Raw genomic sequence first — 22005 nt, 5'->3', positions numbered from 1 at the left:
CCAAACCCCACAGCTAACAGCTAATTTCAAACTTATGTTAAAAAAAATTGTCTCTTATCCTTACTTATATTCAGTAAGGCAAGGATCTGTTACCAGCTTCTGTGACAGGATACACCTCTTAAGCACATTATGGATCTATGCTGGTTTCTGCGTTACAGCTTTCTGTAACAGAACTGTATTTCATTTCCAACATATACCTTATCAAAAAACCAAAATGACACCACATACTAGCTAGAAAGATGAAATCAATTTAGTGCTGAAATCCTACAGCACTTGGAAAAATTATGGACAAGCGAGACTTACTCCTTCCGTGCCGAGAAGTGGTATGTTGCATAGAATATACAAAGAAACCAGACCACAAGCATTTAAACGGAGGCCAGCTGCACTTAAGAGAACTGCCAGCATACTCCAGACAGCTCTGTTCCCTATGACAAATATGCCATACATACACTACTATAATGGGAGATGGGAGGAGAAAGAAGAGTGCAAAGTTTACTACTTTAATCCATCATTCATTAAATGTTCTCTTACTTCTCTTCTATAACAGTCTGACCATTACTTTTAGTTTCTTCTACAATAATTTTTTCTTCTTCTGGAAGCAGGACTTGAGGAGCTGATTCTTTACGGGAACCTGTTGCAAAAATAAATTACAAAATGAGCAACTCACAAATATTGCTGTGGCATTTTGAAGATTACTGTTTCATTCATTCCATGATACACCTGTCTGACCAAAATGTATCACCTTCCATCCCCCCCCCCTTCCTCCACACACACAACTCACACATTTTCTACATTGGCAACTACAGCCTTACAACTATGACATTCCTATCCTGCTGCTGACAACTCCTGTGTCATCGACGGGGATTCTATACCGTTTAACCGACAGTGCACCGTTCAGCTCTCAGTAAAAGCTATACAAATTCACCACAGCTGACAGAGATACATGTGTTCATGTAATAGTGATTTAAGCCTCATGGACAGATTCTGATCTCATACAGACACAAACTGAAGAAACAATTCCACTCTAAACCAATTACTCTATCAGTAAGGAGCAGAACAGTGGTATCAAATGATACAACGATGGAAGAAAAAAGTAGTTAAAACTCCTTTCCCCTGAAACACTATAAACAACACAATTCTGTATGCACATACATATACATACACTTACAGCCTTTTAGTCCTCTAAGAAATTCCTATCAAATGAAATATATACTTTGTCTTTATGTTTTTAAAAGCACTTAATGGTGTGACAATAAAAAAAAACATTCCAATATCTTAAAAACATTTTTCACAATTTTTACAATTTGTATCAAGATAACACATACAGATTCTAAAAAAGTAGCTCTGAACAGAAAAATCTACAGCTCAGACATGTGCATCCATTTATACATACATAAAGTATGCATTCTAGAAATGTTATTTAATTAGGCTGCAACAAATCACAAGGTTTGGTTTTGGTTTTTTAAAGAAGGTCTGTAAATAACTTGCTGTCTCAGCATTTGTTCAGAATAGAAACAGAACAAGTAAGGCACTAAAGTTTTTGCACCTTTTAACCAAGACATCGGTTTTAACAAACAAGCTACACTTGCCTACCAGTTCATTGTAATGGAACTTTCATTAACCAGGAATGTCTTCAGTCTAGTACAGTTTCAACTGATAACTGGGTACTACAGGATACATGCCTGTCAGGGGAAATACATCTTCTTTTGCTGAACTGCTGCTTTGTGACAGGAGTGCTTTTCTTTTATGGTTCATGACAAAATACATCATCTAATCATGCAAAAAAAAATGAAAGAAACTAAGCTCACTGAAAAACACTTAACTTCCCTAACAGCTGCAGTCTTGAGTTCTGAACAATGAGCTTGTAGAGACCACAGTTTAGCAGTATGTGTTAAACTATTTAGCAAACAATGACAAACATCCTTTAATGAAGAAAAGAGCTTCCTTAAGCTGACAGTAAAGATCTAATGTATCAGTACACGATGGTCAAAATTTTATGGAATAAAGATAACTGCAGATTTGAGAACAGAATCTTGCCCTTGAAAGCCGTAAGTTCTTCATCTTACAGAGTGAAGACATTTTTTCAGGTTAATAAATACCCTAGCACTCCCACTTATTTTCCAGGGAAGGAACAACCTATAAAACAAGCACATCCAAACTCTGCATGGTGCTCAAGGACATTTCCCTGTTTGCGCTGTCAATCGCTAATTTTAAGAAGTTGTCTTGTATTTCTTTCAGTAAATTGGTTACTACTCTGCTTTATTAACCCAGGAGGTAACACAAAACACTAAGCTAAATGTTGTTTTAAGAATTAGTTGGCAGAAGCTGCTACCAGACCAACACATTTTGGGTCTCTGTACCAATGTGGAGCACCTCAGCCCAGCACATGCTGAGGGAGACAGTGACCAAAGGGAGAGAACTGCCACACGGTTCTCACCAGTGACTCCCTTCACCCAAACGGAGCAGCATATTGTATTGATCTCTGTATAAAGCTGCATCCAGTTGCCTTTGCCTGGTCAGTTAACACGGGTCCTTGTAAAGCAGAAATAGCATGGAGTAGACAGCTTTTAAAAAAAATGTCCCAGCTGTACAGTTATATACACACATGCATGTAAAACAGATGTCTACACCAGCATATCTTGATGTATGTACAGCATAGCACAGTAAACAATACTATTGAGACACAGAACACAGTTTCATTAAGAACAAAAAGTTCACCAACATTATACACAGAAGGAGACCACACAGTACATATACACACACAATGCAAAACTGTTGCTGTGACCACTGCCCTTCCTGTGCCACAAAAAACTAACTACCGTGGAATGCAGGACATCACAAGTTTATCACTCATCTTCATTGCTCCAACACCTTGGGTCATGCAATTGATTTATTTGTATCTCAGAACCCTCGGTGCTCTTATGGTTTGTACTTATGCAAAAAACCCTACATTGTTTTGCTTTTTGTGAGTTTTTGGCAGGGTTTTTTGTATGTTTGTTTTGGATTTTTTTTCCTAAACCCTACAAACACTTGCTAAGTATCAAAAGTACAATCACACAGCACATCTATCCTGTAACAAAGAACTCAGTCATCAAATGAGTATGTGCACAGTAATATCAGACTTCTTGTGTCAAGTTCTCAACGCAAAACAAAGCTTCCTGTCTTGTTTCCTGCAACAGTTATGCCAGAAGCTTTTTTTTTAAAAAAAGATTAATTTTCTGGCAATTATACATCTAGAACAAACTTCAAGCAGTCACCTCATTACTGGCACTCGGCAATATTCCCTAAACTGCCCTTTGTGCCTCCACCAGGTTCTTCAAGTCTATTCTCTATATGACCATTTCTCCCCAGAAAAGTTTACAAACTACAGCTTTAGGACATGAAGAGAAGATTGTGTTATAGCACAGTGGGTATTTCACGCAGAGTTGTACTAGAAGGATGCTCTAGGAAGTTCCTGTAACTTAGATAAGCCTAAGCACCTCACTGAGACATATTCCACATGCTCATGAAGTAGCGCAGAGGAATCAAGTTACTTCAGTTTGTCATATCTGCCATTCCTCAATCTTAAGCATCTAAATTTCACACTGAATTTTATTACAAGACACTACTCAGTCTCATTCCAAGTCAAACAGGCCAAAAGACGTTTAAATTTACCTCCAACAACTCTGACCCTAAATCACCTTGAGCCAACGCAAGCAAAAGTACTAGTTAAAAAGAAAAAAAGTGAACACCCCCCCCCCCCAAAGCTTTACAAAACAGAGGTTTATTTTTTCTTTTTTTTTTTTTTGTGGGGTATTCAGGAATTAAGGTGGGTGGGAGAATAAAGGATCTTTGGCAAACCCATATACTTCAAGACTTGCAAACAAATGTTAAGGCTGAGTAAATTGCTGTAACTTTTCAACAGGGAACTCCTAAATCCAGGGTCTTGGAAGAATGACCCCACCATTTAGAAGTCTGTTATTTAAGGCAAAACTACTGACCAATACGACCAAGATTCAACCAAGTTTCCATCAATTAAATTCCATTAAGAAAAGAAAGGTATCTCTTCAACGTTAGTACCTCCCAGCCCTAGAGTGGAGAATGAAGAATTACAATGCTTTTCGCCAATACCATACCCTAAATTATAGGTTTAGCAAATTTAGTCTCCAGAGTAAGGCAAACAACAGCATAGCCCACCTGGCATTCAGATCATGGCTAGAAACCTTAGCAACACCCACTACGAAACATGGTACAACACCTGAGATACCCAAACAGGCGTGCTGGGCAATAGCCCCCTGCTTTTAGTTTTCAGTGTCTGACCCCTGCTTCTAGCCTAATCAATCAGCCAAACCAGCAAGCAGTTTTGGAAAAAAAAAAAAAGGAAAGCTGAAACCTGTTTGGATGTTTATGTGGCTGAGACTTCATGATGGAAGTTCACTTTATATCTGTCTGAAACCAGTAGAACATCATTCCTAGCCCTGGAGTACGGTCTTAACACCAAAAGAGGAAGAAACTAGCGCACAGATCGAATGCCACAGAGGTTCTCAGTGAAGTCTGTTTGCAAGCGTAACTGCACAACCCCAACCTTTTACTCACTCTCCTCCAAAGGGAGTGGACATCTTAAAAAAAAAAAAAAACAACCAAAACCCCCAAAAAACAAAAGTTGATGTGGTACCATGCTGGTTCCTGACAGAAGTACTGGTTATCAGTCTGATCCTTTGTTCTGAACCATTTAGCAGACACATGTGAAGAGAGTCCAGAAGTTATGCACAGATCTTAATACACCAGGCAGGAGGGAAGGAAGAGAAGAAGGGGGATGGAATTTTCACTTCAAGAAGATATTAAGTCTCTGCTTATGTTCAAAGACCTTGTCTGTTCAGGAACCATTTAAGCCAACAGTAAAACAGAGGTGGGTATTCACATCACCTGCTTGAAGTAGCTCACCTCAGGGCCTCAATTAAAGGTCAGCTCTCCCCAGTCAATCAAGAACAGGGCTCCTTCCTCCAGCTGGCTGTCTGGAGGAGAAGGCTCAACCTACTACTGAACTACTGAACAACTAACTACTGAAGTTAGACATACGGTGACTGTGGTTAATTCTAAGAAATGCATGGCATAAGCTGAGGCAGCAATGATTCTGTTGCACAGCTTTTAAGTACTGCTGTTTTCTCCACTTTTTCATACCTTTATTGTGATTAGGAGAGCTAAGGAGGGGAACAAAGGACAATAAAGGTCAAAAATTAGAAACAGTACTTGTAAATATACAATTCTGTTTTTCACCAACTTTACTAGGCTCTCTTCATAAGGTAAGAAGCTCAAGCAAAGACAGAAGTCATAACTGCCACTGAAAAACAAGAATTTGCATACACAACTGTTTATATCTACCATTAGCCACTGGCATGTACAGAGGGGTAAATTTCCTGGAGAAGCAAATGTTAGTTGAAAAATAAGAATTACTTGTCACTTAATACAATGTTTCATTGCATTAGTTACATTAAACATGTTAAAGTGGATGAGCAGACCTGCCAAATTAACATTTTCTTTCTCAATGAATCTTTGATGAGGTCCTAACATGATGAATCCCAAAAACGGTGCTCCCAGACTCTGCAGCCGTTGAGATGAAAACACTGAAAAAGAATCCTCTATGCTACGGATCTGCTAAAGTCAAAAGGGAGCCCTCTAATATCTTTGTACAGATAAAACCAAGTCAGAATCCAAACATGAGGCCAAACTTCGGTTGACTGTATAAAGTGCACTGTTGTTTGCAAATTCTTGGGAGCAACAAAAAAGGTTTTGGCACAAAGTTTTTGTTTGTTTTGGTTTTTAACTAATAGTGATACACAAACAGGAAAAAAAACGCACATAACTCAGATGACAGATCTATGCAGTTTACAGCAAAATGTTTTGACAAGTAAAATGAAAATAATTAAAGTGGACTGAAACACATACAACTTCATATGTAAGTGCTAGCCATATAGGAACAGAATGAAGAGTCTGAAACACAGGTACAGCATCTGAAGAAGTGGGATATTTCTAAGACAACATTTGGAAAGAGCTATCCGACCGAACTTGCCGTATTTCACTAACCAATACAAAAACTTCCAACCAGAGGGTTGTACGGCTAAAACTAGAGTTGCTACAATCATAGCAAAAAATTGTTATGACTTTTTAATACAAGTAGGTGATTACTTTATTTTAATGTAAACATTTTAGTATGTATATTAGGTTAAAATTTCATTTAAATTCACTCAAATATGAGCATCTTTTAAGTAGAAACACTAAAGATAACTCCTGTTTCAAAGAGAAAAATGTGGCAATATTAAATCTTCAAAATACAAGGTTATAGAAACCAGTATCATATTCATAAAATTCCTCCCTGGTAACAGGACCTGCAGAAGTTTTAGACTGTTCCAAAAATTCAGTCTGTGCTTTCACTGAGAATGCACCGATCCAAAAAGTGAAAAAGAAGAAAACAGAATCAATTAAGTGGAAAGGGAGGCAACATCTCTGAATAGCTATTAAAAAAGAGGATACAGAAGAATACATACTCCACATTGCATTGAATTTCCTGTAGTTGTCAACTACATTAAACAATGAGTACACACGTATGTCAAAAAAGGTCTTTCACTTCAGCATTTGATTCCTCCAGGAAGAAAGTAGGGAGAGAAAGGAGGCATGGGGAGAAAAGGAAGTTAAATTACAAGTTTGCTGTCCTTTCCCCCTGCATAATAATTAAATATTAAAGTCACAGTCTAGCAAATGCAAAATTTATTTCAACTGTACATAACAGATGTCCTTTTTATATAAAACAAAACACTTAATTGATATAGGCAGCCACAAACAATATGCATACTGTACAGTACAATGCAACATTCAGATATACATCCATTTTGTATTTTCAAAAGGCAGTCACCTACTAAAGATGGCTTCTCCCATTCACAAATGAAGTGCACAATATATATTTTTTTTTCTATGTTTTACGTCACTATATACACATTACTGTGTTTCAGCAAGATTATGCAAAACACCCAATTAATATTGGTTGGTTTCAATTTATGGCAAATACTAATTTATGGAAACACTGCATAAGCCATGTGAAGAGGAGCTGACAATGGCTTGAACCTACCTTGCAATTCAGATTCTCCATCCTCCCAGTGTATTTGTAACTGTACACACATAATTTACAGAATTGCATAAACATAAGGTACTATTATTACCATGACTGAAGTTCCACAAAAATAGAAACACTGAACCTTTGGACTGAATACCACCATTTCCACTTTTTTTTTTTTTGAAGCATTTTGCATTAATACTCCTGATCAGTTCACAATAGCTTATGGCCTCTAACACTGAAGACATGGAATGATTTTAAATGTGTGGTGACGTTAATACAAGTATACGGAATATGAGAGATCCTAATTATGATAATAGTTAATGACTGAAATGCTACAATAATTAATGGTGGTAAACTGTCAAAGCTTTGGTGCATAGAAAGTCAAAATCTTCAGATCTGGATAACAAAACATTCTGTGTGGTAAGGAAAGTTCAAGTGCAACAACTGTATTACAAACTCATATTTACACTATATAACATGAAACAGACATAAAGGAATTATTGTTTATCCAATGCAGAAAACATTTTTAACTAGAACACCACAGCTTAAGAAACAGGAAAAAAACAAATCCATACTTTCCATATATGTTAAAAAAACAAAAACTGACTGAAAGGAAGAGGCGAGTGAAGTGGGTTACAAATGCACTGTGGAATGGTATGGAGCACATGTACTTATTTCCCTAAGCAATATTCCTCCACCTTGAAAAAAGTTCAACATATGCAAGTTTCTGGTCATTACGTTAATATATTAACTAGCAGTGAAACATACCCTGAAACCCCTCCTCAGTAAGAACTGCTGCTGCTGTTAGTCACATTTTGGAATGCCAACAACAGTGAGAGCGGATAAAGCAGGTGATCAAACACGACTGAATGCAAATCTGCAGATCTGTACTGCTTTGAAACAGTTTCTCCACACTGACCACCTTCTGGAATCATGCACATCTGGCAATTACTAACTTTCTGATCATGTAACCTGCTTCTAGAAAGGTATCGATTATCTTTCAATCAGCGTGATCAAGTTCCCAGGCAGCAGTTAATTGCATCACGATTATTCTGAACTTGTTCATAGAGTAATACCCGAACACTGGATAACATGCTTACTTGAAAAGGGGTAAGGGGATTGCATTTAGGGACCCTGTTGAAAATGAGAACTGTTTCTGTCCCTTCATCACATGCTTTTCCCTAATGCGAACAGAGATTTAGAAAACACTGTCACTTTTGTTTTGATACCAGTTACATTATCCACAAGACAGAACACACACACGCTTCACCCCAGCAGTGCCCCAGGTGCAGGTTCAAGACCTTCAGCTGTGCACAGCATGTCACAGTTCTCTGAAAAGCCAACACGACTGTAAGTGAAGAGCTGCTGCTGAAAACAAACCTGCTCATGAGAGAAGTTACAAAACACAGTAAAATCTGTCACTGACATGCTCCAAACAGTACAACCCAAAAGCCAAGCATTCTAATATTCAGAACGTCAAACAAGCCAACGTGATCACAGCTGTACCTAGAGTTTCAGATGCTGAACACTCAAGCCTCCATCAGGGGAACCACTTGCATCTCGTCTTTTCAAGAAGAATGGTCAATTGAGAGTTGACAGCTGTGTATTTTAACAGGCAAGTAAACAGCTAGACCCTGCTTTCTGCCACGCTACTGCATACAGTTAAGTGACAGTATGACCATAGGTAACATGCGATTATCAAAACACTGCATGTAATGAGCATGGACTGCCAGGTTTTCATGACAACTGCCAGACTGGGGTGGAGGGAGAGCAGTGCGGTCCTTTGTATAAACGTTTAAGCAATGAGGAAAAGGCAGCAGTATAAAACCAGAATTTTTTTATGGATTAGCAAATGCTCTTCCAAATGGGCCAGATATGTGAATATCTGAATGATTTTACAGCTCTTGTACTGCTTATTTTTAAACTGCTTTTTTCTTACTCTACCACCTTTGTATTTTGTTAGTAACATGTAGAAAATCCAACCACTACCACTAAGGTATTTCCATATCGCTGGCACTCAGTTCACAAACCAGTATGGTTTCAGTACAAAATACAAAAACGTGCTGTATCCAAAATAATTTAAAAAAAAAAAAAGAGAAAGGACCTGTTGCTACACTGACCAAGTCAAAAGAAAGATAAAAACAAAACCATTCAGAGCTACAAATTAACATCTGTCAGTTAAAAAAACCCTCAAGAAATATCATCCTTAACAGGATATACACTTCTTGGAATGATGTATTTGTACGTGTATTGAACTGGCAATAGAGCCTTCCACCAGGTATAACTGAAGTTTCAGAAGCTCCCTCAGAAGTTGTTAAAATATCACATTAAAGAGACAAGGAACAGCAAGAAAACATCTAAGAAAAGCAGGCTGTGATACAACAAGCATTTGTTAAGAAAAAGCTCAGAAGTGCATTAGTTCTGGTGAGAGATATATGAGCAACAGCTCTTACGAGATGTAGACCCCATTCTGTAACTATGGGCTGTCCATATACTGTCATAGTCAGAGTCTTCTGAGAGGTCTGAAGGCTCCAAACGAGAAAGACTACTGCGACGACCCAAGGAGTCTAGACTTGATTGGTCATCATCAGCCAAGACGTGATTATGCATCAGGTCAGTGCCTTGCCATGCTAAGGATGTATAGGTGAAATGAAATGGTGGATGTGGATAGGCAGAGGTGGGATGAGGAGGAGAACGTAAGGAATAGCCACAACCAAACACATGAAATAAAAGCAAAAAGGTGATGGGAAGAGAAGGAAAAGAGAAAATATTGTTAAAAAGGCACCAAAGTCGTTGTTTTTTTCTTTTTGTTTGGTTTTTTTAATTTGTCTGGGGTTTAGGTATAAATTACACTTAGCATAACAATGTTTGAACTGTTACAGAACAATTTTTGAAGTGGTTTTTAAACTTTAAGCAGCTTTTGTTGAGAATTTTTGAGTAACCCAAATCTTGTTTGAAAGTAAATTTTTTTATTATTATTTTTTAAGTGGGAGTTAGATTCTTTTGAAGTATGGAGTCAGGTCTGGTTTGCAGGGGATTTGACTGGGCACAGGGCAATAAACACAGTAAGCTAGCATGATCCAGCGCTGATGTGAAAAGCAACAGCCCATTCCCCATCAGCACATCTGTACCTCCATCCTTTCCCTCCCTTGCAATGACACAGTCATTTGTACAGCTGCTTGGTGAGCCAGGTCAGGGAACAGTTTCAGATGAAAACTAACCCTACAAAAGATTCTTTTTCAAGCAGGTCATTTTCCCACCAGCTCACAACACAGCCACAGAAGTGCTTGTGTCACCACTGTAAAGAGGAAAATGCAGGGGAAAAAGCAAAGGTTCTCATGCAGAGCAGGGCTGCTGACTTTCTAAATCAGCAGCAACATCTTGCACCCACTCAAGGAGACCATCAAAGTACAGTTTTTCTGTGCCTGTACCCCGTTATTCGTTTAACCATGTAGTAAATTAACTCACTCACAGAAAAACAGGGTCAAGAGGCTAACACCACAGCTTGGTCCATTTCAACCCCTCACACACTTCTTCCTACATGCCTCTATCTGGATCTAAATTCCCAATTAAATATTTTAAGATGTCTAGGGTAGTTGATCAAACATAGCTAAGGACACTTTTTCCCTTCCTCCTTCCCCCCACTTTTTATTTTTTAAAGGCCTGGCAATATCCAAGAACTGAAACCATGTTAAGTGGCCACGCTTAAACCATGTTAAGAAACCACCATACATACAATATTGCAAAAGATTTTAAGCCTTTGTTTGGACCAAAACAGACTCAGTATATAACAAGCAGGAGAAAGTGAAACTCTGCTTTTTTATTTGCATCTGTCTCCTCAAATTAAACTCTGCATCTTCCCCACCCAAACAACTGAAAAAAGGTGCTCTGCTACCTCTTACAGCTCCCTACCAGTTTGCACTGGTGCCATAGGTCTGCTGAATTGATGTTGCCAAAAGCAGCACTCCTTGGGCTTTGGATTAAGGTGGAATTGCCAAACGAGTGCTGTGAGGGACAGGCAGAATATTAACATGAAGGTAAGAAAGGAGCATGTGAAAAAAGGGCATGTTCCACAAGCGAAAGGGAACTCTTTCATCCTGTTGTTCTACACTGATTACTGCTCCCACAGAAGCAATTCCAGCATGATTGTTTTTTCCCCACTTCCAATTCCAGTCTACCAATGGATCTTCCAAAGCTTAAAGTCTTTGATGACAACACTATTCTTTCCAAAGCAGCCATGTGCTTAATAAAAAAAAAAAAATAGTTTCTTGCTGCATTAAGAGCAAATAAAAGCTGCTGACTTCTGATGTATGCAATGATACCCACAGCACTATGTATATTTCTTAAATATACATAGAAAGGAAAAAATAGGCAAAAGAGCAAAAAAAAATCATATCTATTTTATATCTGCACACACAAACTACTGTGCAAGTGCAAATGTTTCCCCAACAATTTCTTGTCACATTATCCTTGGAAACAATAAACACATTCAAGACATTTAAACAGCAATCATCTCATTTAATTTTGTTTGGAACAACAGTATATCTTCAGAATTTTGAACACATTCATTCCCTTTTATCCAATTAAACACCCTACTGTAATGACTGTAGGGCTATAAACATTGAAAGCTATGTAATGGTAGCTAATTTTATCACCTTTGAGACCTACAGTTCATCAAGACAAAAAAATAAAATGAAGGTTTTTGCTGTTACTTGAGAAGTTTATACAGTCTAATACAAGGGCCATATTCTCACTACACAGTCTCATTGCATATGAATGCAAAGTAGCTGGATTTTTTTCAAGGTCATAACAGAAAATGAACATGTATTAGGAAAATCCATGAACTAACTTCGCAATTTCATTTTGAGACTTCTCAACTGTCAGCATAAAGTGCTTTTGCTTCGAAGCAAAACAGGTGCTACTGTGAGTAGTGGTAACAATGATTAATACCGCAAATTTAAACAGGTTTAGTGGACAAGGAGTAAATTATAATGTCCACTCTAATTCCAGACAACAGCAAAACCAGCCAAGTACTTTAGGATCATTATACTGTGTTCCAAGGATCCCCGAACTAAATTGGTATTCAACATTGCAAAAACTGTAAATCGGAACAAACGCAACAGCATTTTCTCCTTCCTTGTATAAATGGAACACATGCTGGTGGACTCCCCTGCTTTGCGCAGTGTTTTACTTACAATACAGAGGAACTCCACATGGCAACCTTGATTTGGATTAAATGAAGTAGGACCCCAGAGGCACGTTACAGGTTTTCAATAAGCTAGGTATTGATCTGAGAAACTAAAAATGGCTTTAAGCAACACACAGATCTGAGAACAATTTATCTTGAAATTATGATAATGGGATTAAAATTTGAAATTAATACTAAAACAATTAGTGGCAATAGAAGAAATGTTTACAGGTCTAGGTTACTTTTCCATAGTGGAAGTCTTTGTTGAACAGAACAAGACAAAAATACACTCCTCCAAAATTAGGACTTATTCATTCCTCCTCTCTACTTAACAGCTTCTTGAAATTTATCAAAAAGTATACTGACTGTCATATTCAACTCAGACACCTCTCATCATTGGTAAAGGTTTTGTGCAGTTTTAAACCATAACAAGCAATAACCATCGGGGTTTTGGTTGGTTTCTTTTATTTAAATCCTGAAAGATTGGCATTCAATAGTTAAACACTCAGCACTGGTAATGAGCCAGAAACAGGTTATTATTTCTTCCAGGTCCAGCTTGCTACTTGCAAAGGCCAGAGAATATACACCTCTCTTTCATAAACTATCTAATTTGTGTTTTAGTTAGCCATTTCAGTACTTTCTAACTTACTTGAATTTAGTGTTTGACGTGTTTTGGCACTTGTGCAATATGCTTCAATGACTTTAAGAATTTGAGCATCTTCTTCTAAAGCAGCTGTACCTAGAATCAATAGGAAAAATAAAGTTTTAAACATGGTTATGTTTCTTAATACAGGAAAGTCTTTGTAAATCACTACACTTCAGTTGAGTCTGAAGTTCTGCCCAATTAACCCTTTAGAATTCTCTTAATCACCCCATTTTAAAAATCAAACTTCAGTGAGCAAAATAACAGTTTAAGCAGCAAAAAAATACTATTTTGGAATGTTGCGGGGGAAAATCCCTAGTCAGAGCAATTACACATTCAAAAAATTTTCCGAGCATCTGAAGTCGCACAGAACATGTTTTGAAGTGTAATCACTCTGGTTCTAAACCAAACAGCCATTAAACTGGGAAAAATCTGTATACTCCAGTTGTTATATATGCATTATTTCATTATTTAATCAAAGACATCAAGGAACAGAATATTAATTCACAGAAATCTTGAAAACTTTGGCGTTTTGTATATATATCAGGTTTACCCCTTTCAGCAGCACACTAATGAAAATTAAACTCAGAATTAACAGCATAATTAATACGCCCGTACAATTTAAGTCCGCTGTGCCGTAAGAAAGATGTCATTATCACATAAGTACATCTGTGAAAAGTGGAGTAACTAAACTTCAGACTTTAAAGTAGAAACAGCACTACTGAAAAAAATTTAACTATTCAAGTTTAACAAAATTTTCCTAAAGGTAAAGCTCCACAGCAAATCTTGCGGAATTCAGTAAAAATGTTGTCAAATTGTTTACTTTCAACAGAATGAAATTCCAACCAAACTGGAATCCAGAGGTACCTCTACCATTAGTTTACATGGAATTAGCAGTCTGTGTGCAAGGCAAGATTTGTTGTTTTAAAAACATTTTTCCTGTTTTCCTGCTTGAAATACCTAGGCTTGAAGATTTTCTGCTGCCCAAATCTGAACTGCCTTCAACATCAACATGTAGTAGTATTCTCTGTCAGCCAATGCATCAGGTTTGTTTTTGTGATTTATTATCACCAGAACAAAGCCAGCTGTCCATACATGTCAGGATCAGCTGTTCAACTAACTGTTGAAGAAATTATCTTCACCTGATCTAGTTTCCCTACAGTTTAAGGGATACAGGTACACTGAAGTACAAGTCCTTTCTCTTTCAAGGCAGCAAAAGTAATTGGATTTTATTGTGGTTAGCCCGCAGCACCATATTATTACTGTAGCAGGACAAATATTTCACTTCTGGAATAAATTTTGTGAGGGGACTCAGTTAAAATAACTGACAAACCAAAGGTATTATGCTAATCTGACATAGCATTTCTCAAATCATAGCCCACAAATCCCTGGGATTCCAGAGATCGTAAGTAATAAAACGGAAACCTGTCTATCGACAAGCTTTAAGTTCAATGGAAGCTCCTCAGTGGAAAACTTTTACAGCTCCACAAGCTGGAAAAGGTTGAAGGAGCATTAACATATAACAGAAGCTTCTAATTACTGACACAAGGGGGGGGGTGGGGGGGAGTGGTGAATAACAAGAATCAGTATTTCTGTACATAACACTGACTTAAAGCCACCAAAAAAAATCCCTTTTATTGCAAGTTATCTCCTACATACAGAATACTGAAAGGTGTTAATTTTATTAGGAGTAGAACAATGTATTCGGAAGTTATAGGCCTCTTCCTTCCCTCAAAAAACAACTCTTATCTCATCTCACACTAAGTGACCTTTAACATCTGCAAGTTGACAGCTTTACCAGTGTCATTACAAGTACTGAAACTCTATCCTCCAACATATGAAATGATACTGTATTGCAGTACTTTCCTTTTTCCTAAACAGATACCTTCTGTAAGGATAAAACATCCTGAAATAAGATGTCCACTTGCACACCCATGAGCACAGGATCATGCTATCCACTATCTTCACCTTCGCCATATGAAACGCACAAAACAGGCAGAAGGACCTCCACCTTACCCAAACCAACAGTGCCTTGAGAAAAAGCTTTTTCTCTCCAACCCTACATAAACCAGTGAGACACAATGGCCATGATAACACACTTGATACATCGAACACTCAAGGCACAGTTTCTATCTTCGCCCATGAGCGAAGGACAAACACAGAGAAGCTGAAGTCACAGTAAAATAATCTGGCCTTCAGCCTAAACACCCTGTCTTTTATTGATACAAGTTATTGGTTTATACATTCATACAGACTTTTAAGAATGAATTAGAGTGACAGTGACAACTAAGTGAATATTGTGTTTGCTTGATAACATTAATGCTCCCTCCACCCCAAATTATCCCAACACCCAGATTTTGACCCTTCTGTCTTTCTATACATTCATCAGTCTCTCTCAGTTCAGTGTTGTTCTTCAGACTTCCAGCAGTCTAAAGCTCTAAAATTCATTTGGACACAGATGCTAGCAAATGACCTTACTTCTAGGAGATTAGGGCAGAAGCAACTAGTCTTGGAACCAGCAGCAATGCCCAGCCTTCCAACACCCAGCTCAGATTCTATGAGGATCAGCTTAAGAACATAGTTGCTAAGTATTATGCAAAAGTAGGTTAGTATCTTCAAAATGTTGTTTAAGGTATTAAAAGACAGGTTTACCTTACTGAACTTTACATGGCTCTGTGGTCAATTTCACTTCCCTCTGCAGGGAACACAGAAACAGGCACTTCACAAGCCTAGATCAACTGTAGTCAATAGCAAAGCCCCAGAAAGCAACTAATACCATCATGGCATAAGCACCTAAGATAAATAAAACAAACCCTCTGGAGATACCTACCCCCTCTCCCCTGACAGGAGAGGGAATCACATGACTTGCTTACATCGTACATCTACCTTGCACAAAATTTAAACTGATGTTATTTCCAGCCTTTGTAATACGTGGACATTTGTTCAAATCTTCCTTACTTTTTCTCAGTGCAAACTCTTCATCTGATGGCTTCCGTTCTGGCTTGCGTTTGGGAAGCAGCTTTTTCATTGTTTTAGGGCTTTTACTGAGATCCTGTGTGGGGAAAACAAAAATAAAAAGGAATAGAGCTTCTCTACAATACTTTAAAAGTTTAACTTCTAAGATAAATACAGGAGTTACTAACTAAAAATCTTCTAACAGCACCAAAACTAAGTTTACTAGTATTTTTTGGCATATCCCATTTGCCTAAACTGGCTGATTTCCTCTCTACCCTTCCTCCAACTATACACAAAAGCAGGTATTTTATCTATTAACAGAAATATACAGAAAAGCTGCTGCAAAAGCATGCAGGCTGTTTGGGAGCTAGAGCGAAGGGAAGAGGCAAGCAGACATTAACACAGGTTTTTTCCCCCGTGCCTTTTGAAGAAACAACCCATTTTACTTGTCTATTTAGAAGCAGGTAAAAAAAGGACCTAACAAGGAAGCTTGGCAGGTAGTATATTCTTCAAAGCCAAAATCTGTACGTGTTTAGGTCTGTTCTTACAAAGCTCTACAGCAAAAAAAATACAGCAACAAATACAGCATTTCTGCTCAAAACGTGGTCATGCTAATTTACATGAACAACGCTAGGTTACAGGAACAAAAGGAATATACTGGTCTACCCCTTACCTTAAGGATACAAGACATCCTCTATAAAAATACAGAACAAGAAAGTAAAAAGTTGAATGAGCAGGACAGACTAAAGAAGATGAAGACAGGTTTTGAACATCATTGTATGCTAAACACTAAAGATGACTGAAATTTTACCACATTGAAGAATTTAGTGCCCTACACACGAAAGAATGGAAAGAATTTAACTTAAGTTACAAAACAAGCATATAGTACCACCAAACAGAAGAACCTTTTGTAGCAACTAAGCCTAAATACTAATCCCCCAATTGCGGACCACCTACCACTTTTTCCCTGTTGCTTAGGGGATTTACAGAAGAAAATGAAGTCACACATACACAGCCACCACAAAAAAATATAGCCACCCCACACTGAGGCACAGTGTTTAGGCTACAGTTTCTAAGAAACTAATTTACATGGTCTGAAAAATAAAACATTTCTGTCAACATCGCATATTTGCAGAATAAAATGTTTTTAGGCATAACCGCATGATTCTTTCTGGGTCCTGTTGCTTCTCACTAGATGAGTATCATGAGAACGCATGACAAACAGTATCACGAAGCCACAGCGCATCCAATACTCTCCTCCTTACATACACACAGACTTCCAATATAAAACTAACATTTTTCTTAGTATTTATAAAATCATGCAAAATGTAGCAGCAGGACCAAATTAACCTACCACCACCATGATTTTATGGCTAAACCCACCACATTTTATTTCTCTTGGAACAGATTCCTGTTTCGTACCTTACACTAGTTCAAAAATCCAACAGCATCTTAAAATCTAAACACTTTTTTTTTTCTAATATTAACATTAGCCATCAGGTCCTTTTGATTATAAAAACATTACATATATTTTGATATCCACCATTGTTTTTTAAATATGCTATTGTTACCTCATAACAGTGATAAATACTGAGGAACCAAGAGTCAGTTATACTACCACAGCTGTTCAGAATGATTTGATACAGCACTCTGAAGCACCACAAAACCCTTATCCTAGATACTTCACAGTGTGCTTAGCAAATAACTTACTTTGCAATAAGCCTGGATGATCAACATAACAAATGAACTGCTAGTTTGAAAAAAACATTAAAAAATATCTTATTTATTAACTGGATTAAGAGTGGAAATAAGTGGAACTACTTGGGGGAGGCGGGGGAAGCCTCTCTTAAGCTTTAGGATTTTTTGAACTGCATGACTAAATTCCAGTTTGAAAAAAAAACAGCATTCACTAGTCCATTACCATTGATTCAGCACTGGCTGTTAAATCATATTCGTATGAACACGTGCACAAAATTGTAAAATGGTGGCGTGTAAGAGAAAGTTAAACTTCCCATTGCAGGCCTGCTACACAGTCATGCTTCTTGGCTGTGTATCTCACCTCTTTATAACAAAGAGCTGCTGAAGGCCGTAATGGAGGTGCAGGCCGTAAGCAGCTCAGACTCCAAGGCTTAGAGGTTTTTGGAGGTTCCAGAGGTCCCCAGTTTATTGTGGTATGTGGAGTCCCATGATGTGAAGGATGAGGGAGAGTGTGGTACGCAGGTGTCAGTGGTATCGGCTTGCTGTCTGAATGCTTGCTGGAGGGTGTTACTGGATGGGAAGGAAGCTGTCAAACACACAAAGGTGATGGGAAGAAAGTGTATTATCATAATAAAGAGTATTATCAAGGATTGGTGAAATAATCTCACTCATTATCTAGTGCTTCTGTGTGTTACAGCTGGCCTCTGAAAATTTTTACACCAAATTATTATTTGGGAAAATGGAGCTTAAAGAATTTTTTTATTGCCTACTACAGAGCACATGCTAAAGAAAGAACAGCTACAAGCAGCCCTGCTCCTACTTCTCTCACCACTAAGGAGGGAGCTAAATTTAGATCCATTCATATCCAACAACTCAAATGCAGAACCCAAAGAAAGTACTGAAGGAAATTGTTTCTCCACAGCTTGTCAAGCACACCACCAATTAAAACTACTGTTTTAAGGATACTTAAAAGATCATGGATGTATTACTGGGTCAAAATAGAATAAGTAACGATAATGAATTTTCTTTTACCCTGTTAAACTATTACACCAAGTTCTAAGCATTTTATTCTTTGCTCACACAAGTGAAAGCAGAATCATCTTTTGACCCATTAAACTACCGTCATAACATTCAGTTCTTGTTACTAACAGCTAACAATTGATTTACAAGGTACTATATTTGCCAGATAACCTAATTCTGCATAAATTGCACATTCATTTCAACCCAGTAGCATTTTCTTACCGTGTGAGATGGCACGGAGTGAGGTTTAATGGTGGGATTCCCAGCAGTTGTGACTTTGGTTTGCTTCTGCAGGTGATCCACCCATTCATGCAAATCTTGTTGGTTGTTACAAGACACTAGTATCCTTTCAATCATATTTCCTAGGTGACAGAAAACAGAAGATGTAGGAAGCCACAGAACAACAACTTATTCAATCTGATATGATTATAAAGACACTGATTTCCTAAAGCATTATATCCCTTAAGTACTAAGCAAAAATTTTAATCCGTATTTTCAGTACAACTGCATCTCACTTTTCCAGGTTTTAACAGACATTTCCTCCATCTATTTGTTCTTGTGCCAAGCATAGGAGTTCTACTTTTTCCCCCCACCTCTAATAATTAAACACAACCTTTAATGACAAGAAACAGACAGGCTCATCTAGTAGCCTTACGCTTCTTCATCTTCCCTAGGAAAGCCAGCACATAGTTTAAGAAGTCATTCTTGAGTCTGTAAGCTACAATACAGAAGTTTTAAAATACAGTCTGCTCATCTTCTCAAAGTCATGAAGTTTGTCTGAATCTAATATTAAAGCTGAGACAAAAGTCACTTGGGAAAGCAATCTTAACCAAAGATTACTTTAATTTCTGCAGTTAACTCAATTATAACCCATCATATTCCTCATCTAAGGTCAGCTTCGTAACTATTAACTCATACACCATCAACAGCTCTCTACCTCTGCCACACAGCACTGATGTGTGATACTGCCTGACACTTTAGAGGGTCAAAACTACTTTACTTAAATGCAACCTGCTTGGAGGCAGAATTGATTCAGGAAATGAATGATGCTCCACCATGTGGACTCTGCTCCCACTGTCTTCTAAATTGTCCAGGGATGTAAGGCATGCTGAACCAAATGACTTAACAGACAGAAGTTACCCCAAGTAAGCACAGTGCTTACCATCATTAGCATTAAAGATGCTAAAGATCTCTCAAAAAGAGGTGGACCATTTCTAGAAGAAAGCTCTTGCTTAAAGTTCTTCCAGAGCCTCTGGAATTCCTTTTCTTCCAGTGAGTAGCATACTTTGAACTGCCTCCATTCATTAAAATACAGAAATCTGGGGATGAATCCCATGCAGAGATAGTTTAACTGCTTAAGCAGTAAAAAGCAACTTTCAAGTGAGGCTCTGTCTAGCTGCCTTATGAAATTTGTATAATCATAGGGTAGTTGAGGCTGAAAGGGACCTCTGCAGGTCCATCTACCCCCTTGCTCAAGCACTTTCTAGACAACTAGAGCTGGTTGCCCAGAGGGCTTTTGAGTATCTCCAAGGATGGGTATCTCATCAGGCAACCCGTGCCTTTGTTTGGTCACCTTCACAAGACATCTGACATTTGAAATAGCATATCCTGAAGTAGTAAATAAAATATTTATGGTCAATACCTGATATTTCAAATGCATTTCTATGGTTTTCACTGTCTTCTAGTTTTGTGATAGTCATTCCTGTCATTGGCAGTTTTCCCTAAAAACAAAACAAAAAAGTAGTAACACTGAAGTTGAATCCAAAATACACAAAAACATTCCCAAATAAAGATTATATAAAACTTCAAGCTCTGACCAAAGACATACACAGTTAATTGACGGACACACACTGACAGGTTTAAAGACATTTAACACACTAACACCTTATATTGGAAGTTTTTAATATGTCCAACCGCTGTAAGTGACATCTGTGACTTCAGTGAGTCTCTGCAGGCTATGAGATCCATACAAATGTAATAGTGGTCAGTCATCACAGCCTCAGCTTCTTGAAAACGAGACTTACAGGGTTATCCACATTACTATATTATTAGAGACAATTGTGACTCATCTTTAAGCATATTTGTTTGCAAACCATTTGATTAGCTCTCAAAATAAGGTTTGTCGTACAAGTAGATTTAGAAAGAAAGATTTCCCTAACGCACGCATCAATCATTTACTGAAGTTGTATGTCTCTTAACCCCACTATTAAATTCATTCACAGAAATATTTAAGGAAAAGAAAAATGGTAAAACCACTTTTAAATCTGTAAAGTTTCAGCAGAACATCTTAAGTCTGCAGAAGATAACATCTCATTCTAAACCTAGTCAAGCTAGAGAAAAAAAAAGTCAGTATAGGATAACTTTCTGGCCCGTTATAAACAAGAATAAATAAGACTGAACATTGTTAGGATGAAAGGCTTCACCAAAATTGCAACTTTTATAATGTTAAGACAGATCCTGTATTCTCCTGCACAGAAACACTATTCAGCACATGCTGGCAAAAGCGCAAATATTATGTCCTGTGGAATTTTGGCTCCAATGGAGGGAAAAGGAAAAAAAAAATTTCTTTCCTAATGACTGTAGAATGGACAAAGGTTTCTTAGAAGCTTGGAATCTAAAAATCACTTGGTATTCTGTATGCACAGAGCATGCTCAAGCCCAAGATGTCAAAGAGAAAGGAAGAGCTTTCTTGCAACAGCTTCCCTACTGGAAGAAACATGGTGGCATTGCGCACTACAATGCAGCCTAAAATTCTCTTGTTTTATTGTGTTTACTGGTTCATGAATAAGACAGCACACAACCACAATGAAAGAGAGGTGCTAGAACTGCTGACATAAGTGGAAAGGGAATATAGGGATACACTAAGCAGGGAGGGAAAAAGAATAAAGTCAGAAAAACATGGAGAAAATGGAAATGAACTTGTGAATTATTTTTATTCCCTTTCTTTGAACAAACAATTGTGAAGCCCTCCTGTGAAGTATGGTCTCTATCCCTTGTGACTTCAGTTTAGCACTACTGAAAGTTCTCCCCATTAGTTCATGTGGCAGATATCAGCACTATCAACCAGAAAATCTGAAGCCTGTGATAACTCTAGTATTCAGAAATACAGGGAGGGCGTAATGTAGGATGACTGAGGGAGCTGCATCATCTTCTGTCCATATCCATCCCAGTTCTGAGAGCAGTATCTCAGGAAAAAAGTCTAGGCAGCCCATGCTATGCAATCCAGATGTGGTTCTGAGCCACAGTGATGAAATAAGTTTATCCTTGCTGTGAATATGTAATCATAAAAATTTGAGAAGTTCTCAGTGTTGGGAAAAGTCACAGGAGGGGTTACGAGGAATTAAGAGTTTTACATTCAGAGGGTTGGATGGTGAACACTAAGAAAGGGCTGTGGCCATACTGAATAGAAGT

General features: G+C 37.8%; 1 protein-coding gene across 5 annotated transcripts in view; it reads right to left on the bottom strand.

The window, feature by feature from the left end:
- ARHGEF7 (Rho guanine nucleotide exchange factor 7) overlaps positions 1-22005 on the bottom strand; it is a 125707-nt gene that overhangs the window by 5850 nt on the left and 97852 nt on the right. For 4 of the 5 annotated variants that reach the window (XM_040584540.1, XM_040584539.1, XM_040584542.1 and 1 more), the window contains 7 exons: positions 20237-20315; positions 18817-18956; positions 17936-18160; positions 15880-15973; positions 12928-13017; positions 9544-9720; positions 532-631 (listed from right to left, as the gene is read on the bottom strand). In XM_040584540.1, the coding sequence (XP_040440474.1) occupies positions 532-631; positions 9544-9720; positions 12928-13017; positions 15880-15973; positions 17936-18160; positions 18817-18956; positions 20237-20315 (905 nt within the window). The remainder of the gene's footprint in view (positions 1-531; positions 632-9543; positions 9721-12927; positions 13018-15879; positions 15974-17935; positions 18161-18816; positions 18957-20236; positions 20316-22005) is intronic. The other variant, XM_040584541.1, reaches the window with a different exon arrangement.

Source organism: Falco naumanni, chromosome 2, assembly GCF_017639655.2.
Source record: "Falco naumanni isolate bFalNau1 chromosome 2, bFalNau1.pat, whole genome shotgun sequence".
Taxonomy (NCBI): domain Eukaryota; kingdom Metazoa; phylum Chordata; class Aves; order Falconiformes; family Falconidae; genus Falco; species Falco naumanni.
The sequence above is the reverse complement of the archived record's forward strand: the minus strand, read 5'-3'. Positions and strand labels throughout refer to the sequence as shown.